Here is a 24,419-nt window from a genome sequence, read left to right on the forward strand (position 1 = left end):
TTGCAAAGAAATCTTTTACTTTCCCCCCATTTTCTTAGCAAGTAAAGTTGCCATAAACAGGGTTCCACCTTGACTATTAGAAGGGGAAAAGACCACAGGAACATCAACATCACAAACGTCATCTGAGCTCACGTAAAAAACATTACTGCAGGGTGGGATGATCCCACAGATCACCCACAAACACTTGTGAGGCAACTCAGGCCTTACAGGAGAGCCAGAAAGCAGCACTGCACCAAACCCACACACCCACTGCTCTTCTGACTCCCCCAGCATCCTCCCACTGCTCTGACCACAGCCTGGCAGAGACCAGCTTGCCCAAAACCCAACAGATTCCACGTGAAGTGAGGAGAAGATACCAGCTACATGGCTGGCCATAAAGGCACTCCCACATGCTGTTCCCACACCACAAGTAATCCAAAGCTGGTCCCTGAGTCCACGCTAAACCAGCGGAAACTGTACAGATGATTAAAAGCTAACAGAAATGCATAAAGACATGTGGCTTATCAGCAAAATAAAAAAATAAAGGGGGTGGGATGTAGAGAAGAGAAGCAGGAATGACCTAATCTGAAGGTATGCACCCAGACAAATGTGCTAAATCTGACCCTTTATTATCAACTGCTTTGGCAAGCCCAGCCTTCCTGGGAAATAGCTGCACTGGCATCAGCTTATCCTCTTGGTGCACAGACACTGCAGCTACAGGGCCACAAGCAGGAATTAAACATCAGAGGAAAAAATCCCTCGTTGAGCCCTGAGCTGCCTGAACATCTCTCCCAGGAAGTGGTTCCCCTGTCCCTGAGCACCACCCTGCACTGCCTTAGAAGGGAAAACCCACCAGGCTTTGGCTCTAACACTAAACTTTTTGGGGTTGCAAGCGCTGCCTACTTGTCTCACTTCATCACAAAGCAGAATGAAGACCAGCACGTAAAGGATGATCTCCAGGGCCGTGGGTTCCTTCTGGAAATCCATAAGCAACACGTAGGCGAAGAGCAACAGGAAAGCAATGTAGAAGATGACGTTCCAGGAGAAGACCACAAAGGGAGAAGTGAAGAAAGAGACATAATACAAGAAGAGTTTCTTACTCTTCTCCACAGGCTTTTTCCTGAGGAATTAAAAGAGGGAAAAAGTCTCAAAGCATAGCTTTTATGCCTGGAAACATTTGTGTTCTTCAAGGTCAAAGTGAAAGGTGCAAAGTCTAGCTCAGGGTGTTAATTCAGAGGTAAGGACATCCTGCCTCCACTGCCCTCAGGCACTCTCCAGTGAACTGGTACATCCTCAGGCTTGGAGAGACCTGGACTAGTGGAAGGTGTCCCTGCTCATGGCAGGGGCTGAAACAAGATAAGCTTCAAGGTCCCTTCCAACCCAAACCATCCTGTGATTCTATGATCTCAAATCCAAGATCAGAGTGAAACACTGTCAGAAGCTCGTTCAGCTTTTTACTACCTTTATTTAAGACTGACTGAACACTAGGACAGGTCCCCCAGAGTGGCTGTGGAGTCTCCACCCTTGGAGATATCCAAAACTGGACACAGTCATGGGCAACCTGCTCCAGCTGATCCTGTTAGCTGGATGATCACCCAGCCCGACTTACCCTAAGATTCTACAACTAACTGACTTCCTTTCCCTCTGAAAAAATTTCCCACTAATGAAAAACCAGTTATTACCTGAAGGAGATGAAACCACAGCCTATTAAAGGGAAAAAGAACAGGCACAGTATGATCTTCCAGTTCTTAGTGTCTCTTGAAATCTCTCCATACCACTGCTTAGAAAGGAAATTCTGCAAGGAAGAAGGAAACACCCTCATTTGTTCTAACAGCAACAAAACAACCTAGGAATGCTATTAGAGAACGTTTGATTTGGGAAAAATAAACCCTAAAGTTTCAGATTTCAATCAAAATACTTGAGACTCCTGTTTCAACAACACAGAAAGCTTTCTGCATCAGTAACAGCATGCTGGCTCCTTAGTGCAGCCATCCTCCATCTACATGATGAGGCTGAGCAGGACCTGACCTGATTGATGAAACATTTATAAACCATTGCAATATATGCAATGCTCATCCATGCCAGCTGTTACACCCACACTGTGCACATCCAGAGCTGTGCCAGAGCAGAAATCACTTCAGGCAGCCTTTATTACCCAGTTCATTACGATTAATAGCCTGAAGTAAAGGTTTTTCCCTCCTGATTTACATCTGTGGGTAAATCAGCCACCCCCTGTTTCCAGAGGAGGAGCCACACCCCCTGTTAGATCACAAGAGGTACAGTACACCTTTTCTACACTGCCATTACCTGCACACCTGGCTGGGCAATAAACTGCTGGTCTTTGGCTTCCACGGCTAGCTCCAGACAGTTGCTCACTCCCCAGGCTTCACAGGAGTAAGTCAGCAGCTGCTCAGCCAGGTCTTCATCGTTGCTGTAGCACTCAGTGAACAGCTCTGGAAGAAAGAAGCAGCTCCACACTGAGCTCCAACTTCAATTTCCCACCAGCTCGGGTGCAAACATCTTCAGGGTAATATTTGTAACATCAAAGCATCGTGTTCTCAGCACTGCAGAACGACTGTGCATCGCTTTACAACCCCACTGCACATCTTAAACTTCCATACAGAACTCATGTCTGGATGGAAACCAGAACACTAAATGGACACAGACAGCACTTAGCTCTGCACGAAAAGATTGAGTAAAAACCATTAATTTCTCCTTAAATGACTCAGTAAATCTACTTATTTTGCCCTCTTTTCTTAAATTCCACCTGGCACTGACCTAATCAATTACAGTCAGTCCCATATTAACAGCTGGGTTGGAAAAGTCCGAATCTGATGCCTTTTCACTGGGAAATGCACTGTTCACTCCTTTGTGACTTGCTAAATCATCAGGCCTGAGGGATGTAGATACCTTTTAAAAAGTCTATCTAAGCAGTTTTTGCTTTGTGGAGTAGGAGATACTCTCTGGAAACAAGCAAGGTATTTCCAGCATGGCCTTGTATTGCTCCTTATAAAGTCACAGAATCATTTAGGTTGGAAAAGACCCCTAAGGTCAAGTCCAACCATCAAGTCAGCACTGTCAGGTCCACCACCAAAAGCATTCCCCAAGTGCCAAAAACCAAGGCCTATCCATGGGGATTTTCCAGACATGGCTAAATGAGGCCAGGACAGAACTGGTTTGGTCCTGTGGTGACATCACCTCAGTGTGAAGATTGGGCTGGAGACTTCCAGAAGCCCTTTCCAGCAGCACTCCTGTGGTTTCCTATTCAGCTGTTTCCAATTACCCTTTACCTGTCACCTGCTCTGACTTGGGGAGGTTTTCTGCACAGGGAAGACATAACCCCTGAAAAAGTCCCCAAGGTACCACTGTGTTGCATCTCCCTCCAAATTAAGAAGCCATGATCCTGCACCACAGGATCTTGTCATCTTATTGTAAGTAAGGCCTATGATTTTGCTGTTCAAAACTCAAGAATTCAATCTACTTTTTACCTGCAACTTGTTCTCAATTCCCCAAAAGTACACCCACAAATCTGAAGGGTGGCTTTTCCCAACCTGTATATTACAAGTACTCAATATGGAAAATTTCCCTTTTTCCATATTCTCCTTCCTGTTTGCTGGCACGCTTCTTCAGCCCTGTCAGTAGAGCTTTTCTTCAGCAGCTTTTCTTCCCCATGAAAGAAATTCTCTACCCCAAAATAAACACCTCAGAACACCCATCTTTTGAAGCCAAGCTTTTAAGACAGGACACAAAATTACTACTGGGAACAAATGGTGTGGAAGAAATTTCCAAGCAGTAAAAATGCATGCTGGCATTAAAGAAAATTTTATTTCATGTTACATATCTATAGTTTTTAATTCCCTGGTCTCTGGCCCTTCCTACTGAATTCCTAAAGGACTCACAGAACAGGCACTTACCTACTGCTCTTGTCTCGTACTCGTTAGCGAGTTCCTCAGACTCACCAGCAGCATTTATATCGTTCTTCACCTTGGCCATGCTTTTCAGGAGCTTACTGGCCCCCAGGGCTGCCAAAGTGCAGCCTCTGGTCTGTGGGGAGAGAGTGAAGTCATGCAAATCCCTCTGTGAAGGGAACATGATCAGAGAATCCTAAAATCACAATGATTTGGGTTGGAAAGGACTTTAAAGACCATCTCATCCCAACCCCCTGCCATGCAGGGACACCTTCCACTATGCCAGGTGGAATCCTTTAAAAATTATTCTCCATTTTGCAGCTTCTTGGTTCCCGGTCCAGAATCATCTATTTGATTCTACAATCATTAAATGACTGTCTAATCCAAATTAGAAATTGGATTTCAGTCAAACACTTGGAACCAGAACCATCCAACCAGAGACATCCAGCAATCACCTCCTCTTGTGGGGCTGTGTTTGAAGTTGGCTGTGGAGCCTTCAAACACCTACGAACCAAAGACACAGAACCCCACTGCACTGCCTGCAAGGAGGAATAAAGGAGAACTCAACTTACTTGCTCCCAAATGACTTTGGACAGCTCTTTCTTGTTCTGAAGAACTGACCAAATAAACAGAGCTTGCAACGGGTGCCTCGTGATAGGACACTCCTCCTGAAAAAGAGAGCAGGAACTCAGACCTAAGCTCACCAAATGTTTTCCAACTGGAACAAATCTGAGCCTGGACTCTCCTGCTTTTGAATTTTCTTCCTTTCACAGCCACCCCACCAATCCCTTCTCTCAGCTCTCTGCCAGTTGTCACACAGTACCATGAGTGAAGTTGTATTTGATATTGATATGAAAACTTTGTATCTGACAAGGAAGAATCAGCCTCCCTGTTTCTCCTGAAGCTGGCATTAAAGGATATTTGGGTCAAAGGCATTTCCTGCTTTAACCACTGCAGTCCACATCACCTCCCTGACAGCAGGATCAAACTGCTCAGCACTCACAGAAAGCTCTATCTCCATCTCATCCTTGCTGTTTTTGTAGTCTCTCTTGAGACCTCTCCGGAAGTCCTCCACCATCTTCCACACGAAGGTGAGGAGGGCGTCGTTGTAGGAGTTCTTGGCAATCTGCAGGTTCTTGAACACCAGGCTGCTGAAGTTGTTGGTGTACAGCTCCCTCAGGACCTCTGTGGTGAGGAACTTCCGCAGATTCAAGCCGTTTTCCAGGAAGAGTCGGACAAATTTGGGCCTGTCTTTCACCAAGGCTGTGAACATCACGTCCTGTAGGTCAGCAGACTAGAAGAAAGAAATGGAAAAGCAAGTGTTAGGAAGCACCTAATTTTACCTAAGGCCTGACACATGGTACCTGTCACACTTTCATCAGAATCAGGTTTTTTCTGCAAGCAATTGCCTTTGCTGGATGGCCCAGAGCATTTCTGGCATGGGCAGATCAGCTTTGCCACCAGTGATCCTAGAATAGATCATCATGGAACGACGAATCATGGCTTCATGGAATAACCTGAGCTGGAAGGGATCCCACAGGGATCACAGAGTCCAGCTCCTGGCCCTGCACAGACACCCCAGCAATCCCACCCTGGGCATCCCTGAGAGAGTTGTCCCAGTGCTCCTTGGACTCTGGCAGCCTCGGGGCCGTGCCCATTCCCTGGGGAGCCTGGGCAGTGCCCAGCACCCTCTGGGGGCAGAGCCTTTCCCTGAGATCCAACCTAACCCCGCCCTGACAGAGCTCCAGCAGGTCCCTGGGGTGCTGTCCCTGGCCACAGCAGAGACGAGAAGAGGAAGCAGCAGCTCCCAAAGAGGAATGACCTGCTCTTCTCCAGGTTGAATGGAATGTGACAGCGCAGGAGGAACAGACACTCTCTCTTACAGAGCCTGAGGTGCTGAGACAGTGGTTCCTGCTGGGATGTGTCCCTCCCCACAGCTCCCTGCACTCACACAGACGGGGGCTGTACCTCCCAGTTTCGGTCATTGGTGAAGATCTCATCGCTGGCCAGGTCCAGCTGGTTCCACTCCAGCAGCAGCTTCAGCTGCCCATTCCAGTTATCCCTGTCATGCTCATTGGTGCTGAAAGCTGCAGAGGAGGAACAACCTCTGGTAAAGACCAGACACATTTATCATCTCTGCCTCTCACACTACCAGGACAAGACTCCTTCTAAGTGTCTTTCCCCAAACTCATGCATATCCTCCTGACTGGGGGTTGGAGGATGCTGGAGGCTCAGGGACATATTTATGGTCCAAGACAGGCCACAAAGGAGCTGCTAGGAGCACCTCATAACCAAGATCAGCACAGTGCTTCCTCCAGGCTCCTCAGTGTCCTGCACCCTCTACACTGAAGAGATTCTGCAGGATTCCCATTGGGGCCCTACCAGCATCCCCAAGGCTCTCCAAAATGCCTTCCCAATCACGTGGTTTGGTTCTTGCCCACACTGAGGGATCCCATACTGCTGCTGCAGCCTGCCCACACCCCTTCAGAGAAAGACAAGCTCCACACTGTGGCAGGAGCTTAGCTCTAGAGAGATGGCACTACTCTAAGGAAAGCTGTTCTAGAAAACAAACAGCCATCCTTTTTCTACTTACTCTTAAATCCCCAAACGAACCCAGAAAAACAATTACTTGCCTTTGTACAGGGCAAAGGAAATGGCATTGCTCACAATTTCATCTCCTGCTTCTTCTATTTTGATCACTGTCAGTAAATGAGGGCTCTCAAGGACTTCTTTGATCTACAAAAAGGAAAAGTTCCATTTCAAAGCAATCAAGGCTGTTTAGCAGCACTTCTCCTAGAGCCTTTTAAAAAGAAGTTTGCCACCACATCGTAGCAAAGCTGCTTCTCATCAGTCCTGGTTTTTAACAAATTTAAACAAGTCCAAATAGAAGCAGATAATGAGCTTGATTTTAAAGTCACCAAAGGACAATATTAATTATCCTCTGAACATACAGCAAATAACTGTGATTCCCCTATGTAGATCATCATTAACAAAAAGATATAATCTCAGTAATTAGAAGCTACTCCTAAAGTAGAAAAGATTGTGACAGCACAAGTCTCAACTTATGCCAAGCAGTTTGTTAGAGAACAGTCTCTGTCTCCTTGTGCTTTATCAAAAATAGAGCTAATTCCTCACATTATGAAGTTTGATAAAGTTAGTTTCATTGTAGCACATAGAAGACAAATAATCTTAGCCATTTCTGATGCAGGAGGGAGGTACAGTCCAAAGCATGGCCAGACAGGGAACACTGCCTTCAGCAGCTCCACACAGAAAAGATCTTTCTGGAACCTTGTTTGCTTTCCTGTGACCAGCCATGGGCTGACTTGATTGCAGCCTCCCCCACTGCTTTTGTTCCAATCCCTGTAGATTCAGAACTTCCCTTCTTTCAATCTGCACAGGTCTAACATGGCAAGGAGCCCTGCACACCCCGCAGGTATCACCAGATAGCAGCAACAGCCCTGACTTGGAAGTCACCAGCTGCTCCCTCCCCACCCCCCTCCCACTTTCAGCTCCCACAGCACCCCACACTCACCCACTTGATCCAGCTCTCAGTCTCCTCTTCTGAGAGCCTGGAAATGGTGCGAGGCAGGAACCTGAGGAGGCTCTCCTTGACACAGGATGAGGCAAGAGTGCCTTCTGCCTCCATCAGGCTTGCAATGACATCAGCAATGCGGCCAGAGCCTTCCACCACCACACAGGGAATCTTGCTCTTGATGGCCACGTTGATGGACTAGGGAGGCAGAGAGGGAGAGGAGATCACTTGAAGCATGACTCTTATTAGAGCCTGTTATTGAGTAAGGAAGCCTAGAGAACAACAGAAACCCACGGTCCTATTATCCACTGATCCATTACCAGTGACAACCCTTTAAAGCATCATCCACCTAGTGAGAGAGGGCTGTGGAGAGCCCCACAGAGACTGAGGGTCAGAAATCACCATCTGCCAAATTTGCATGGAATCACACAACAGCTTGTGTCGGGAGGGACCTTGAAGCTCATCCTGTCCCACCCCCTGCCACAGGCAGGGACACCTTCCACCAGACCAGGCTGCTCAGTGTTAGAGTGGATCAGCAGATCAGGACAACTGCCAAGTGGAAATGGCATTCGGGTCACACAGCAGTGCTACAGTCACTGCTGGTTTATGGCACAGCACTGCTCAGCCGAGACCAAGGGCTCTGGATTTATTTGCTGGAGGCAGAAGCAGCAGTGTTTTACAGAGAGATCACTGCTGTAGCATCACAAGAACATCAAACTCGAAGGTTACTGAAAGCCTCCAAGTAGCCACTTACATGATTTCTCACACAGCAACATCAGTACACCGATTAACAGCAAGACAAAAAGCCGCTGAAATCATGCTGGAAGGACCATCAGCCCTCCTGGTGCAAAGACCACAACAGGAAACAGTGATTTCATTTGCATCACTATACTGAGAACAGAGTCACAGGAACATCAACTGCCAGCAAATTGTACAAAGGGAGTCGATGCAAGTTATCATCAAGCACTGGAAAGACAGAACATCTCTTAGTTAAGAGAGTTTCTGGAGAACAAACAAACAAAAAAAAATCAACTTGGAGTCATCAAAACCGTGTGCAGATTCCTTCTGTCAGCTGGAGAGCAGGTCTGTGACAAAAGCAAGGAGGTTTTTCTTATCAGCTAGATGAAAGTGGTCTTCTAAAGAAGGGTTCAGCTAAAGTGCATGTTTTACACCACAGGGAATTTAAAACAGAAGCTTGGAACAGTTTTACTTCTCCTCTGCTAAAGCTGATTCTTGTCATCACACACCACTCACAGAGGCTGAGAAAGAGGGAGCCTTTCTGGCCAGCACTGCTACGACCAAGGCATGGCTAGGACAGACATGCACAACATGGAGTCTGCTGTGTCATTTGGGCTGGTCAGGGACTCAATTTACTCCTTGCAAAAACGGCTTCATCTACAAAGGAGCAAGAGGGCAGGCACAAGTATCTCAGTGCACTTATAACACTGAGAAATAAAAACTCAGCACAAGAGGAAACAGCCTCAAGTTGCACCAGGGGAGGTTTAGGCTGGAGATCACTGAAAATTCTCCACAGAAAGGGTTGCCAAGGACTGGAACAAGATGCTTAAGGAAGTCACCATCCCTGAAGTGTTCAAAAAAATGTGTGGACGTAGCACCTGAGGACATGGCTCAGCGGTGACATGATGATGGTGCTACACTGACTATGGGACCTTGTGATCTTAGAGGTCTTTTCCAACCTCAGTGTTAACTGTGATGCTACAAAACAGCCAAGAGAGCAGCATGAACCCTTAATTGAACCATCATCCAGGTACTTCCCAGAGGAACCTCTTGCCAGCAATTAGGCATTTGATTTAACAAGGCTTTTACTCATTCTGATTAGGCGGCCACTAAATCTGTGTTATGTATCACTGCTTAACAGTGGGTTTGAGGTCTCTCCAAAAAATGTGTAATCCTAAGTCTGCCCAGCTACAGCACTTGGCAGAAGTCAGCTCCTTCGTGCTGGCCAAATCCTTTCTCAAACGTCAGCAATTTGGAGCTAAAAGGAGATGGACATAGTCAATACAACCCTCTGAGCACAGCTTTACCCCAAAAGCTGAATGGATGCTTCATTTCATCTCAGGATCTCTGGTTAACACTGCACCTGTATTCACCTACAATTTACCTACAGGCAAAGATAAAATGGAACATAAATGGAACAAAACTCCCAGGAAACTCCCAGGGAGGCTGGGACTGTGATCTGGAATTTCACACAGTGGTTCAGACCCATGGATTAACACTAGCAATGAAGTGGTAGCAGTGACCCTGCTTTGAATTCACATTGTTCATCCTCCTGACAAGCAAAACAGTTTGATTAACCTTGACAGGAACAGCACAGCTCCGGTCAGAACAGGAAGTACCAAGGTAACAGCCACAAACAAAATAACCATGAATATCACGCTGTTTTCAACTTTATTTTTGCTGCATCCTACTCTCTTGCAAAATCCAGCCCTTTCCCCAAGCCTTTAGTACCGGCTAAAATAAATCAGCTCTTCCTTGAGCTGGTCAGAGCTCATCCTCACTGTTACTGTTCCCTCCCCACCACAGCCTGACTCCACATCCCCTCAACTTTGAAATCCCTGGAGTGAGGTCCCTTTGCTCCCTCAGGCCACTCATCTTCACTCTGGCAAGGTGGATAGAGAAGTAGCAACCCTGGTTTTTAACACTGAGACAGATTTAGAAGCCATCTCCCTTTCCCCCTTCCCTAAGTGTCCCTTAGACATCCTGTTTCAAGAAACCTCTTTATTCTGCTCATCCTCCTCCTACCTGTCATCTGTTTGAAGATGATGCCTGCTCCTTCCCCAAATAGGCTTGGAAGGGTCAGAGTCAGCAGAGCCCTCCTGCCCTGCTCAGCTGCCAACATTTCAACTAAGTCCACATCTAAACTAGATTTAAAATGGGGCCTTTCAGTACCTAAAAGATTGGGAGAGCAGCCTTTCACATGGGCAGACAGTGATGGGCAAAGAGGGGAGGGTTTTAAATCACAAGAGGAGAGATCTGTATTCACATTAGGAAGAAATGATTGACTATGAGGGTGGGCAGGCCCTGGCACAGGGTGCCCAGAGCAGCTGGGGCTGCCCCTGGATCCCTGGCAGTGCCCAAGTGGATGGAGCTTGGAGCAGCCTGGGACAGTGGAAGGTGTCCCTGCCCATGGCAGGGGTGGAACTGGGTGGTCTTCAAGGTCCCTTCACGTTCTGGGATGTGCAAGAACTGAGACAGCTGAACTGTCCTAGCCAACCGTTTTCCAGGATGTCAGCCCAAGGCAGAAACTCTGCACAGTAATTTTAACTGAAACAAACTTCATCAGCTTAAACTGCAAATAAGGTCCTTCTGTACCAAGTGCTGGTCAAGTTTCAGCAAATAATAGCACTGTCAACTTCATTAAGTTTCTTGCTGAGTAATCAGCCTTCAGTATTAGAGCAATGTCCCTACAATCATTCCTGGAAATAAATAAGAGAAATAAACTTACTTTCAAAGTCTCTTTCCCTCCACCTTGGGCAAAACACACAATTGGGATCTTCCCACCATAATTAGATTCTGTGAAATATGCAAAAAAAAAAAAAAAAACAAACCCAGAAGGAAGAAGATTAAATCAATTAATGCAGTTTGAACAACTTATTTTTCCTGAGTACAATGAAGGAATTTCCAAGCCATTCATGCAGATACTAGTTTGCTGGGTTTTTTGCCAGTTACTAATAGCTGTTTTTAATGAAAACTCAGTTTTGCTCAACATTTTGCACAGCTGACTTCAGACAGCCTTCTCCAACAGAAGCTTTTCCCCCCTAGAAATCCTAATTTTTGCTATCTCTAAAGTCCTTACAGTGTAATTCTATTGCATTTATCCACTGCTGTGACCATTTGAAGTCTCAGTAAAAAGTTCTTACCACAATTTCAAGATACAGAACCTCTGAGCTCACACCTTCAATTGTAAAAGAAAGGTAAGAATTCTGTAATTCTAGGAACTAGTGTTTCAGAGACATTCCAAAAAAAACCCCTAGCACAAACAACACCACCCCCTAAAGCTTTTTAAGAATTTCCTGCTAAGGCCTTTAAATTTGGTTTGTTTGGGGTTTTTTTCCCACTTTGGTAAATAAGTAGGTGAAAGAGAAATTATTTAGCAGCAGGTTGGCAGATTGCTCAATGACCCTCACAAATACTTTGGGAAAAGCCTAATTTCAGCTCCTGCATAGCTGTGCTTCAGCTACCTGGAATTCAGGGCCAGGCAGGATGTATATAGAGGGTCAGCTTCCAAGAGGAAGGGAGGGAAGGGCTGTGTGGCTGAAGTGAAGCATTTGCTGGGACACAAAGGATGTACAGAAAGGAAGACGAGGGGAGGTGCTGCTCCTGAAAGAGCTCCAGCTGCAATGCAGTAAACACACAGACCCCCTCCAGCTCAGCAGCCACGGGATGCTGCATCTACTTTTTTATTCCAAGAAAATCCGTGTGGATCAGCCCCAAAGCAGGCAGAGACAGGAGGAGGAGGATACCTGGGATAACCCGCTCCGAGATGTACTTCTCCAGCTGGGTCCGCACTTTGGCCTCTATCGTGGGGTGCCCGTGGGTGCCGTTATCAACCAGCAGGAGATGGGTGTGGTTGTTATCCAGGCAGTACAGGGGGTCTCTCTTCAGGTCATCCATGATGTAGTGGGCCAAGTAGTTCCCCTAGGAGCACGAGCACAGCCTTTGACAGAGATTCAAGGACACACCCACATCATTTACGTGGTGGGACCATTTTTTAGACATATTCTATCATGTTTAGGGGACAAGAGACAAGGGGAGCTACCCCAGTGTATCTGACAGGTAGGATGGCAGGATCAGTGCTCCACAGCATGTCTTAGCTCATGGGAATCCCTACTGTGGGGAAGCGCGTGGGGATTTCAGAGCTAGAACAACCATGGGAGCAGTGGTTATTCCCTAAAGTAATGCCAGACACGGGTTTAGGGCAGCTGAACTCCCACAAAGACACCCCAAAGTCTGTCACAGCTGAAATCCTCCTCACCAGGCCTGATGTGTGACTACCTTGGGCGTGAGAACATTTTACTTTCCTCCTGTTCTGGGAAGAGCTCCTGATGTTTTGAAGCCGAGCCTCCTCTTCCTTTCCCCACCAACCCATCCACGTGGCACTTGAAGACATGGTTTAATGGTGAATGTGCTGGTAGTGCTGGGCTGACAGCTGGACTTGATGATCCCAGAGGTCCAAGTTTTTCAGCCTTACCGTTAACCTCATTAACGTTCTCCCAACCCTAACGATCCCATGATCCTTACGTCGCTGTCGGCCGTGCGGACGAGCGTTTCCCGGTTGGAGATCATGCCCCAGGCCGCGATGCCAATGGCCACCACGTTCTCCTCGGAGCTGCGACTGATGGTGTTGTCTCTGACCACCTCCCCAATGTACTTCATCAGCCCGTAGTGCGTGCCCCCGGTGAAAATCCAGGCTCCTGGAACAACACCCAATCACCTGGGGGAACACAGCCAAACACCCACCCTCCCAAGGCTCTGAACACATAAGCCACACCCCTTCTGTGACCTTGGAAGAGGAGTTTATTCTTCAATTAAACACAAAAGAGATGCTACACAACTCACCTTATGTTACACCACGTGCATCCCTGACTAACTCTCAATCCCGTTACCTCCAAACCATTCATGCCACACGCGTCCTAAGCACGGCAGTCAAGCAGAAGCAAACTGACCACTCTGCTTCCTCACTGACCCTTTGAGCTGCTACCTCTGCACCCCTGTTCTGCAGCAGTAAAGAAAGAGAGGCACAGAAGCAGCTGGTTACCCTTGGATTGGGCGATGTAGATCAGCCTACTGAATATCTTGCGCATGCGGGGCTTGAGCGCGAAGTTCTTGGCGCCGCCGGTGACGGAGATGACGAGGTTTGGGGTTTTCAGGTGCCAGTGCTGGGTCATGAGATCGTAGAGCGTTTCTGAGTCTGTGTCACACGACAGGCGGATGTACTTGGGGGAGAGAAAACGGGAGAACAAATACAGCAGGAGATAAATGGAGGTGGCTGGGAACAACGCAGGGATTGCATTTTCTTCTCTGCTGCACACACTCCTTTCAAGAGCCAGCAGGTGAAAGGCAAGGTGATGATGAAATTCTTGTCTCTTCCTCTGAAGCACCTTCATCCTTCCCCTACACCAGGTACCCAACCCACCTTCCTCTAAAGAAGGCAAGAGCAGTGACCTTGGGCTTCAGAGGAACTCTGCGAGGATGAACACACCACCACTGTAACAACTTAAACTCTAACAGTGCTACTTAAAGCTTAGATTATGAATCAGTGGCAGCATCATTGCAGTGAACTACTAATAATGACAGCTGTATTTTGATTATACTATTCAAACAAACCGTAGGCTCCACGTGCGTGGTGTCCCCGTTTCACAACACACATCCACTCCAGGGCTTCATCCACTCCAGGGCTTCAAGTGTAACACAAAACAAATACATCAAATATGTAGTAAAGCTTACTCATGTGCCAGAAAGCACATGAGAGAGATAATCTGGCTTCAGGTGGACCCAATGGGTCTCCATTTACATGAAAGACTCTCTGGCCTTGTCTTGCTTTGCCATTCAAAAACCTCTTCGCAGTTTCGTCACTGGCGTGAGGTACTTTAGGATGGCTGCACAACCCAAATGAGGGGATGAAAAGGAGTAGCTTGAACCTGAGTCACAGAGGATTTTGTTGTCCAGTATTTGCAGGAGAGCAAAATCAAAGGATTGGTTTAAAGAACAATCATCCCCATCTTGAGAGACACAGAACTTGAATGAAAACCTTCGCTGTGTTCCAGGACAGGCTCCCAGGAGGAGCTAAGGCATTTAGGGCATCACAGAGGATGCTGAGCAGGCTCCAGCAGCTATGCAGAAGAGCTAAGGGACTCCCACAGCTTCTGCCCTAAGAAGCTTCCGTTTTTCAGGAAAGGATCCCATATGAGAAGGAGGCTACCAGGAAAATTACCTGGTGAGCCCTGCCCACAGCAAACCGCGCCAGCTCCACTCCAGCGGGTGAACGCCTCGGCTCAGCCGCCTCCCTCCTCCGAAGTACAACGGTGCCATCTCCTGGTGCAGCTGGATGCTGCTCCCACACCATGGCTGTGATTCAGAGACGCCCTTTTGGGGTTTGGGCTCACAGAACATAAAACACAGCGACTGTGATGCTCGTGGGTGTTACAGGGTCTGAGCAGCATAGCAGAAACACAGAGCTCCAAAGCTGGACTTACAGAGGGTGAGATTTTATAGAATCCCAGAGCAGTTCGGGTTGGAAGGGACCCTGAAGCTCATCCCATTCCAACCCTGCCGTGGGCAGGGACACCTTCCACTGTCCCAGGCTGCTCCAAGCCCCATCCAGCCTGGCCTGGGACACTGCCAGGGGCAGCCCCAGCTGCTCTGGGCACCCTGTGCCAGGGCCTGCCCACCCTCCCAGGGAGCAATTCCTTCCCAATATCCCATCCAGCCCTGCCCTCTGGCACTGGGAAGCCACTTCCCCTTGTCCTGTCACTCCAGACCCTGGCCCCAAATCCCTCTGCAGCTCTCCTGGAGTCCTTTCAGGCCCTGCAAGGGGCTCTGAGCTCTCCCTGGAGCCATCTCTTCTCCAGGCTTAAGCACCACCAGCTCTCCCTGCCAGTCCCTCAAACCTCTTTATGGGTCTGTTCACATCTCATTTCTGCTCAGAACTTTTTAAAACTCATCTGTCCTAAAAAGCACAAGGTATAAAACTTCCCATCCCTCACTGGTAATTGACAGCAATTCTTAGGTCACCCTGAGTTTGAAGCCCTCCATGCTGCACATGAATCAACAGAAAACACTTGGCAATCTTCAAGGAGCAGCAGGTGCCTTGCTGTGTAGGGAATGAGAACAGGGAATAGAGGTGTGATTCCAGCCAATGTGCTCATGGGATGGACGGGGAGACCTCTATGCAGGGTTTGAACAAGCATATATGCTCTGAAATATGCACAGTGGCCTTGAGAGTCCTCATGAAACAACTGTGGGCACGTGAACTGATTTCCAAAGCTGGAAGTGGGGAAGACACAGCCTAAGGAAAGAACACTGAACCTTTGAGAAGTCTGAAATATTACAACAGAGCAAAGCACTTCTCGTTCCCGTGAAGTCACACAGCAGCTTACAACAAAGGAGTACAAAGCTAAACTGGGCATATCAAGAAATATGTGAAGTACGTGGATCTGTTTAAGAGTGATTTGAAACTTTCAGTCTCATTTCCCACTGAAATGCCTTGTTTCTGCTACTTTGCATAAAACAAACCAAATTAATTTACATAGCAGGCTCTGATTTTCCTCATTTATTTTGCTTGTCTCAAGCAACCTGCACTGGTGTTAAATATCAGCCATTTAGAGGAGGCAGATGAGCTCAGCCACATGTGACTCCTCACAAGCATCAGTATACATCATCAAAAACACCAACAGCAGCTATTTTCTTATTCCCACACCTCCGCTGTCCCCACTCCAAGCAAAAGCACGAGGAAAAAAAAACCCAACAAATGGACCAAAACTTTGGAAGTTCCACAGCTATCTCACATCCCTCCAGAACTTGTCATTGTCTCATCTGCACCCTGGGAAATACTCAATATTCAACTGGTTATAGGCCTGAGCAAGCTGGTCCATGTGGATCTAAAATACTACTTGAATATCACCCTCATTCACCCATTCTCCTGCCATGCCTGGAAACACAACAACCTCTTCTCACTCCCATCACCAGCCTAACCAGCAAATAACACAAGAAGAAATTAACCTTTGTTACCCATCTTCAGAGCTTGAGAAACAAGCTCATGTCCCTTGTAGCTCAGCTCAGGCCTGCCATTAGAATAAAATACCTTTTGCCTTCCTTGCTTTTGAGGAGTTCCCACTGGTACCCAACAGGGGCCTCATGAATTTCCTTAATATATCCACTTACCTTTCCTCTTTTTCCCAGGTTTTCAAACTGAATGTCCCCAAAGGCATCGGTAGGAAGCTCCCTCGTGTGCTTCTTGTAGTTCCATTTTTCAGTGGTGTTAACCTGAGTGCCCTCTATGTGCTGATTTTCAGGGTATCCACATTTACATAAGTTGCCCCTGAAAGAAGAGTGAATAGACATGAGACCCCTGAGGAATCCTGAGCATGGGAAAGTGAGCTCTGACAGCAAGGAAAGCAGCAGGTGGAGCTGTAGAAGCAGTTGTGCCTGGGACTCTACTGGGATTTGCCACCTGACAAAGCAGAGCAGCACCTAATCCTGCTTCCTCCCCCATAACCTGCTTCTGCCCAGCAGTGGGAAGTGGAATGCAGCTCGGGAAGCAGGCTGTACTGAGGGATGAGCTGGCACTGCTGGATGGGCCTTACCTAAGTGCCAAACCAAGGGTTGTAGATACAAAAATGCTGCTAGCAAGGATTTTCTTGTTATTTTCTAAGTCCGTGAGAGACTTTTCTCTCTCACAGAAGAGGTAGCAGGGAATGTGAACAACCAAACACCTGCAACCTTGAAAAGTCTTGTTTATGGTATAGTAGAAAAATATTTTGACAATGGATGTTTTAGGATTTTAGCCAATCATCCCCAAGGAGTGGCTGATCCTTTGTCCAATTAGACTATGAAGAAAAAAGTCTATGAAAGAGTTTGTAAAATAATTAAATCAATCAATCTTGCTGCACAACTCCTGCCTGCTGGATCTTCTCTCCTCCTCCTCCTCCCTATGGCTGCGGGACACGGTGCTGTACCGTAGGAACCAGGCCTGCGGTAATAAAGGGTCACCAGCGGTGTAATGCTACTCTCTACAACTCAGCACTGAAATGAAGAAATCAAACCAGAACGTGGCACCAGGGACCTCACCTGCTGCTAACCCGAGGTGCATGAGGGGTTTCTTTCCCTTTCTGTGCTCTTAACCACACAGGATGAGTTCACTGCATCTCCTCTCCCAGGTAAGAAGTGACAGGACAAGAGGAAAAGGCCTCAAGTTGTGGGTGGGGAGGTTCAGATTGGATAGCAGGAAAAAAGAAAATTTCATGGAAAGGGTTGTCAGGTATTGGTACAGCCTGCCCAGGGTTGTGGTGGAGTCACCATCCCAGGAAATGTTCCAAAATCACGTGGATGTGGTACTTGAGGACAGGGTTTAGTGACGGTGCTGGGCTGACTTGATTTCAAATGTCCTCTCCAACATTAACAAATCTCTGATCCTCTAATTGCTAAGTGCAATTGTTTTCCCTCAAACTCGGGGGATGGCTGGTGTCTAAGCACACCCAGGACACTCATCCACATCAAGAAGGAAGGGGCCTCATGTCTCTGAGGAGGTTTTCCAGGCAGTTTGCTCTGTTTCCAGCACTCTTCCCAGCCCAGCACACACTGGTGCATGGCAAGGTGTGCAGGCACTGCCAGTGCTCTCCTCACCAACACAAACTGCAGCAGGGCAGGAACAATCTGCACTTGGGTTGTGCAGCACGAGTAGTTGGGAAGGTTAGGAGAATTCTTTCCCTAGGAAAAGCTGCAGCACCATCCATGAAGTGTTTTCCATAGTTCATGTTCCTGCTTCCTCCAAGGAACAAGGAGGAGGGGTAATTGCTTGTCTCCTTTACAGAGGTTTTTCCTACTCTGCTGTAACTTGTAAATCAAGCCAGCTCACCTTAAAAATATCTAGACAAAAATAACCCAGCAAGTTCTGCAATCCTTTCCCAGTGGGCCTGCAGGAAGAGAAGCTGATGAGAACCAGCTGCTCCATCCTTTGTTGGTGCTTTGCCAGACATCCCATTTTTGGTGGCAGAGGAGGACCCTAAGGGAGACTTTCTGAAATGAGACTAATTTCCCTCCCTCTCTCTGAGGCATTTTTCCTCCCAGCTTCAGAGAAGAGTGGGGTCAGAGAGCTCAATATTAGGATTTCTGCAGCTCTGTTAGTTTGATCACTTTTCTCCTGAGACCAAAAAAAAAAAAAAAAAAACCCAAAAACCCAAAGCAATGTTATGGTCTTCAAACAAGCACTGTACAGGTACCCGTGCCTGAAAATGGATTTTCCTCCTTTACTTTGACTGCCTCAAGCAACCTGCAGTGGTGTTAAGTATCAGCCATTTAGAGGAGGCAGATGAGCACCCTCAGGAAGCTGCATCCTTCTGAGACCATCAGCCTGAGCTAAACCTAGTGTCTGTGTAAAGGCTTGTACATGAAGTTTGTGATTTGGGTTTAAAAGGAAAATTTAAATCATGCAAACCTCTGATACTTACACACCTTGTCGTACACCAACACCAAAGCTGCATCCTTTAAAGCACCTATCTATTGCAACAGTTATGCTTCAAATAGGGGAACTGGTATTAAACCCTGTGACAAGAGCTGCTGCAAGATCAGATCCCTTGTTTTGCATCAAGTTACTTGTGGAGTAACTCAAACAAGGGGACCGAGGTGAGATTGCACTGCTAGATCCAGGCTCTGAACAAAAAACCCCAGAACTTTACTCCTTGCCTTTGCAGACAGAAAGAGCCTTATCTTCCAGCCCCCCAATCTTGAGAAACAAGAGAAAAGTATCTCCTTACATTGACTTGGTGTCCTTTGTGAAAAAAACACATTCTCTCTTCTTAAAGTTTTCTTGGATGAAGTTGACCAAATCCTGGAAAATAATTTTTTTAAGTTTATTTCTGATAAGTCACAAAACAGAAGAGACCTCAGTAACAGCACAGTCAGTTTGAACACAAAGACACTGCTTAAAACACAGTCTTCCCAATGGTAAAAAAAAAAAATAAAGATGAAACAAGAGAAGACAGCAACGTGCTTCAGGGTAGGGGCTGTTTTAATTCAACACACAAAGACCCCAGAACAACTTCAAGTCCTCCTTTATGGGAGCTCAGTGGAACGGGAAGTCTCTCCAGCTTGTTTAACCATTAACTCTCAAATTAACCTTGAAACTCCCCGGAGAAGCTTTCACACCGGGGGAATGCAAATTCATCCCTAATCTGCCTCTTGGAGCTAAGAAAGCAAAGAGAAATTCTCACTTGCTGATAAAGGGTTGGGAAGTTTTTTGTTTGCTTTTGAGCACAGCTTGGATTTGCAGGGCTTCACTCAGGACACAAAGGGAAGACAAGTAGCTACAGTTTAGCTTACCCTTTGGTAGAAGAAGTTATTCCAAGTAGGAAAAACATAACAAGCATTATATCCAAAACAAGGAAAATTGAAAGGAACGCATTCAAAAAAAAAAAAAAATAAAAGGAGGTTGAAGCACTTGCTGAAGCCCTAAAATCAGCCATCAGGCCTTCTGCAAGCCCATGAGGAGCAGGGAATCTGCCAGGCAATTGCTGGGATCAGCAAATCCTTCAGGCATGGAAGGATGTTTAACACAACTATATGCTGTCTGCCTTGGCCATCAAGCTGCGAGAAGAGCTTGGGGTGGTTCTTTATGCAGACAAATCTGTCTCTTGACACGAAAAAGGATTTAAAACCAGAAGTGACAAAGAAAGCACAATAAAGAGCTACAGGGTGCAAAATGAACGCAACACACCCCTGAAGTTTCACCATGTCAGCTGCTGCTTGAGGGTCACTGGCTATGAAAACTTCTCCATCAAGGGAAAAGTGACAAACCCATCATCCTGCTCCCGATTTGACCGAATTCGCCACCACTGCGGCACCTCCCGAGGCACCAGCATGTACCAGGTACTCACAGCATCGCTGCAAGCCACGTCTATGCTGCGAGACATGCTGGAATACAGGAGCCTGGAACTCTCAAAATTGCCATTTCTTCGGTGTCTCATGCTGCCCATGGAAACCTGGAAAAGCATGGCAGAGGGAGAGATGGAGGAGCACTAGGAAACAGCAAGGACACACTGCGTCCTAGGAAGGCAAGGAAGAGGTTATTTGAATCCAACATAAAGAATTAGGAAGGGTATTAGTCCTAAAATGTGAAACAAAAATTCAGAAAAAAAAACAAAACACTTTTCTGTTATTTCATACCACAAAGAGACTTTTCTTTTTTTTTTCCCCTCTCCAAAAGAACTCCAAGTCAACATGCTTTGAGAAAGGAGCAGACCTTTTATGCCATCCCATCCCATTCAATTCATTCCTGTATCTTAACTCTTTTGTCTCTGATGAGCAAGCTCAGGATGTGACTATTCTGTGCTTATATACATGAACAGTCCTTAATCCAATGTATTTACAAATTAAAGGGGATACTAAGAAGAAACATTTCGGGCACAGAGGAAAAACTGCAGTGCTAAAGCAGTTGACCCAGCAGGACCCCAGGAGCCTAGAGGAACAGCACCCATCACTGATTCCACTCCTGGAACAAGCACAGCCAACATGGGCAAGCTGAACAGTGAGTGGATTTAAAGGATATTGGATACAAAAGCTAGGAAGTGACCTGTGGAAGCAAACACATTTCAACCACCCTCTAAAGCAGATCCCAGTGTTGAAATCACTGTCTTTGAAGGAGCATTACTGCACTTGCAGCAAAGCACAGAACAAAATCATATTTATTCCAATAAAAATACTCCAACTCCCTTCGTGTTACTCTGTAAATACTGGAAAAGGCCTTTTCCTGAAAGAAAAGCTGTCAGCCAGCTAAGACGGGGAGCTCAGAGCCTACTTGTGTTTCCACCACTGTTTTCTCTCCTGCCTCTTCCCTGGCTGTGTGTTCTGGGTTTGCCTGCGGGGTGACACTGCCACTGCATGGCACACAGAACATCCCTCCTGGGCACAGCAACACTGAAGCATCACCCTGTAAACACAGAACTCCTGAGAGCCAAGAACCAGCAAGTGTGAACATTTCCTTGGGGCACTCAACACAGTAGGAATGGCACAAGCAGTGGGAAGCAGCAGCTGTAAACAGAATGATGGAATGTGATGTGAGCAAGCCCCCAAAGCAGTATGAAAAGCCAAGTCTCCACAAAATAATGTGTATTTATGTGTTATCGTTATTGCAAAAATCCTTCTTAAAACATTTTGTGTTGAGGGGATGCATGATTGACTCGGTGTTGTCTACTGTGCATGGCAGAAGCCCTCAGCTACTTCCCCCAAATTCTGCAGCATGCCCAGGATCTGTGTCACTCTATCACTGCTAAGTGATGGAAGAGCACAGGAAAAGCCCTCTTCCTCCTTCCCAGCTTCTGCACAGAACAAGAGTAATTTCAACCTAAGGAAAGACAAAAATACCAGGTTGGAATGTAAACGGCTAGAAGGCTGGGCCCAGAGAAGGGGGAACAGAATTAAATCCAGAATTAAATCCAGACACCAGTGCCATTCCCCAGGGCCCAGTACTGGACCTAGTCCTGTTTTGTATTATCTTTATCAGTGATGTGGGTGAGGGGATCGAGGGCACCCTGGGGAAGCTGCAGACCCCAGGCTGCTGGGCTGTGGATCTGCTGCAGGGATCTGCGCAGCCGGGATCCGTGGGCTGAGGCTCAGCGAGGCCAAGGGCCCGCTCCTGTCCTTGGCTCACAACAGCCCCGTGGAACGCTCCAGGCTGGGGCAAGAGCAGCTGGAAAAGGCCCTGGGAGTGCTGGGGACAGGGCTGAACACGAGCCCAGATGGCCAAGAAGGCCGATGGCCCCTGGGCTGTGCCAGCCACGGTGTGGCCACAGCCCCAGGGCAGGGCCCATCCCCTGCGCCGGCCCTGCTGAGGCCCCTCGGGGCCGTGTCCAGCTCTGGGCACTCACAGCCAGAGGGACCCTGAGGGGCTGGAGCGTGGCCAGGGCAGGGAACGGAGCTGGGGAGGGGCTGGAGCCCCAGGAGCGGCTGAGGGAGCTGGGAAAGGGGCTCAGCCTGGAGCAAAGGAGGCTCAGGGGGGACCTTGTGGCTCTGCACAAGTCCCTGACAGGAGGGGGCAGCCGGGGGGGAAATCGGGCTCTGCTCCCAGGGAACAGGGACAGGAGAGGGAACAGCTTCAAGTTATGCTAGGGAAGGCTTAAATAGGTTATTAGGGAAAATTTAATCACTGAAAGGGTTGTCAGGCATCAGAATGAAGGGGCTCCCCAGGGCAGTGGTGGAGTCACCTTCCACAGAGCCCCACCACAGGTACTCGGAATTCTCAGCCCAGAGGAACAACAACCACCACCCCCCCTTTCCTCTGAACCCCTCTGTTGTGTGATCTCTTCAGCAGTGATCCAAAAGTGACTGAGGAGGAAAACCTGACTGACAGAGAATAAGGGACCCAAACCTGGTCAGTGCCAGTAATTGATAAGGGTACAAGGAATGCAGGAATGCTTATTCCAAAAAGGTTGTCTCTGACAGGGCAGGCTTGTCAAATAGGATTCTAAGGAAAAGAGGGAAGCTGTACACAAAATAACAGAGAAGCTCAAAACTGGCAAACATCACAGAGACATGAAAAAACACCTTGACAGTCACAGGCAGCAAGAAACTCCATGAAACTGGAACTTGGCAGTTGTTACAGGTGGAAACCTGAGGTTTAAGGACACTGGCAACTCTGCACTGGGAGATTTCCTAATAGATAAGATTATAGATTTCCACTGAGATAATTTCCTAATAACCCAGAAAGCAATTCTTAATGTTTCATATAATAATTTTCAGTATAAAGATGGTTTTAGAGCTGTAATTCAAGATAAAAGCCCCATGGAGGGAAATTATGTTTAGGTCTGGATCGACGCAACTTATTTATCGACCGTTTTACTTGCATTGTTGATTTGTTTAATAAAGTTTAACACCAGAAAAGTGACTATGGACATAACTGTACAGAGAGAAGATTAAAAGGAAACAAGGGCATTAAATTATTAATTCCAAACACTACAGGATTTCAAGTTTGCCTTGCTGCCTTTGTAAATAATTGATAAGAGCAAACATGCAGCAAACAAACTAAAACAGTTAGTAAGAGTGCAAAGAAACCCCCTGAAAACCTGGGATTTTAATTTCAAATTCTGAAAAGCCTCATTGATAGCAGTGTTTAGCTGATACCAGTGAGTGACGCCGTGAGTGTTGGAGATAACACAGCAATTATACAGATTTTAAAAGATGTGACACAGCTGCAGTCCAAGAAACAGGCAAACAGTTCTTTTTCTATCACATTTCCAACCCATTAAATTAAATAAAGAAGATCTTTAAGGCACTGAAGCATAACTTTCTTAAAACAGCACAAACTGGGGAAAATAACCATTAGATAAACTTCAAAATAACCCTCTAAAGTGTAAGACTATAACTTCCACGGCAATTCAAGGAGCATATGCCAAGGAAAACTTCGGCTTGAGATGACTTTAAAAAAAAAATTAAAATCTAGTTCTAAAGAGACAAATGAAGAGGCTTTTAAAAACTTGCCTGCAACTGGAAAAGCAACACCAGCTTAATTCTCAGGAGATTTCCAGATAAACATAACCACTATTTGCATTAACAATTCCCAAAATTGGCTTTATAAGAAACCTCTCCAACAGCAGAGGATGTCGCCGAACTTCAGCTGCAGCCGCTGCCACAATTTCAGCAAAACCAAAGTATTTTCTCTTAAGGACAGAAAAAAATCAACATTAGATCAGTAGCACAGACTTACCAAAGTCTCCAGAATATGCCCCAGGACTCCTTCTGCAATCATGACTCCAAGAGGAAGGCTTTGAAATACTCGAGCTGGCAAAGCCCCACCTTTATCTGTGTCATGCCTTCCTTTTAAGGGAGGGAGGGATCACGGCCAGGAGCAAGGAACAGCGCAGTTATTCACCAGTTACTAATGAAGGCTTAATTGCAGCAGGGTGCAGGGAATAGCAGCTGCAGGTTATTTGTGGGAGATGCTGTCCCACCTGCTGCCCACGGACTGCAGGAACAGATAACACCGCAGCTCGTGTGTGTCACCAACAGCACCAGTAAAAAGCCAGAAGTAAAAGAAAACAATTGTGGGAATAAATAATTAGATTTTAATGTAGCAGAAGATAATGAGACGAAGTTGTAAAATCAACACCTATTAATCTAATTTGCTACAAGGTTGTTGAAGCACTGTTGAGTGCAATAGAGGATTTTACAAGTGTTTTTACTCAATAAAAATCAGACTGTTCCTTAATTTTTTGTTTTCCTATTTTTCTCCAGCCTTTAACTTAAAGCTTCTCGCTCGGGTAAAAGCA

General features: G+C 46.8%; 1 protein-coding gene across 11 annotated transcripts in view; it reads right to left on the minus strand.

The window, feature by feature from the left end:
* Positions 1-24,110, minus strand: part of TRPM8 (transient receptor potential cation channel subfamily M member 8) — a 37,265-nt gene extending 13,155 nt beyond the window's left edge. For 3 of the 11 annotated variants that reach the window (XM_069021684.1, XM_069021686.1, XM_069021687.1), the window contains exons 1-17: positions 23,858-24,110; positions 20,034-20,138; positions 18,915-18,988; positions 16,324-16,480; positions 13,199-13,376; positions 12,682-12,854; positions 11,904-12,078; positions 10,886-10,953; positions 7,420-7,617; positions 6,521-6,623; positions 5,856-5,974; positions 4,891-5,181; positions 4,460-4,555; positions 3,894-4,023; positions 2,287-2,432; positions 1,662-1,774; positions 883-1,099 (exon numbers count right to left, since the gene is read on the minus strand). In XM_069021684.1, coding sequence (XP_068877785.1) covers positions 883-1,099; positions 1,662-1,774; positions 2,287-2,432; positions 3,894-4,023; positions 4,460-4,555; positions 4,891-5,181; positions 5,856-5,974; positions 6,521-6,623; positions 7,420-7,617; positions 10,886-10,953; positions 11,904-12,078; positions 12,682-12,854; positions 13,199-13,376; positions 16,324-16,480; positions 18,915-18,988; positions 20,034-20,138; positions 23,858-23,899 — 2,385 coding nt within the window. In that variant the 5' untranslated portion in view covers positions 23,900-24,110. Of the gene's footprint in view, positions 1-882; positions 1,100-1,661; positions 1,775-2,286; positions 2,433-3,893; positions 4,024-4,459; positions 4,556-4,890; positions 5,182-5,855; positions 5,975-6,520; positions 6,624-7,419; positions 7,618-10,885; positions 10,954-11,903; positions 12,079-12,681; positions 12,855-13,198; positions 13,377-16,323; positions 16,481-18,914; positions 18,989-20,033; positions 20,139-23,857 lie in introns of those variants that run through there. The other 8 variants (XM_069021689.1, XM_069021688.1, XM_069021685.1 and 5 more) reach the window with 7 other exon arrangements.
* Positions 24,111-24,419: the final 309 nt, after the last annotated feature.

This window comes from Aphelocoma coerulescens, chromosome 7, assembly GCF_041296385.1.
Source record: "Aphelocoma coerulescens isolate FSJ_1873_10779 chromosome 7, UR_Acoe_1.0, whole genome shotgun sequence".
Lineage (NCBI taxonomy): Eukaryota > Metazoa > Chordata > Aves > Passeriformes > Corvidae > Aphelocoma > Aphelocoma coerulescens.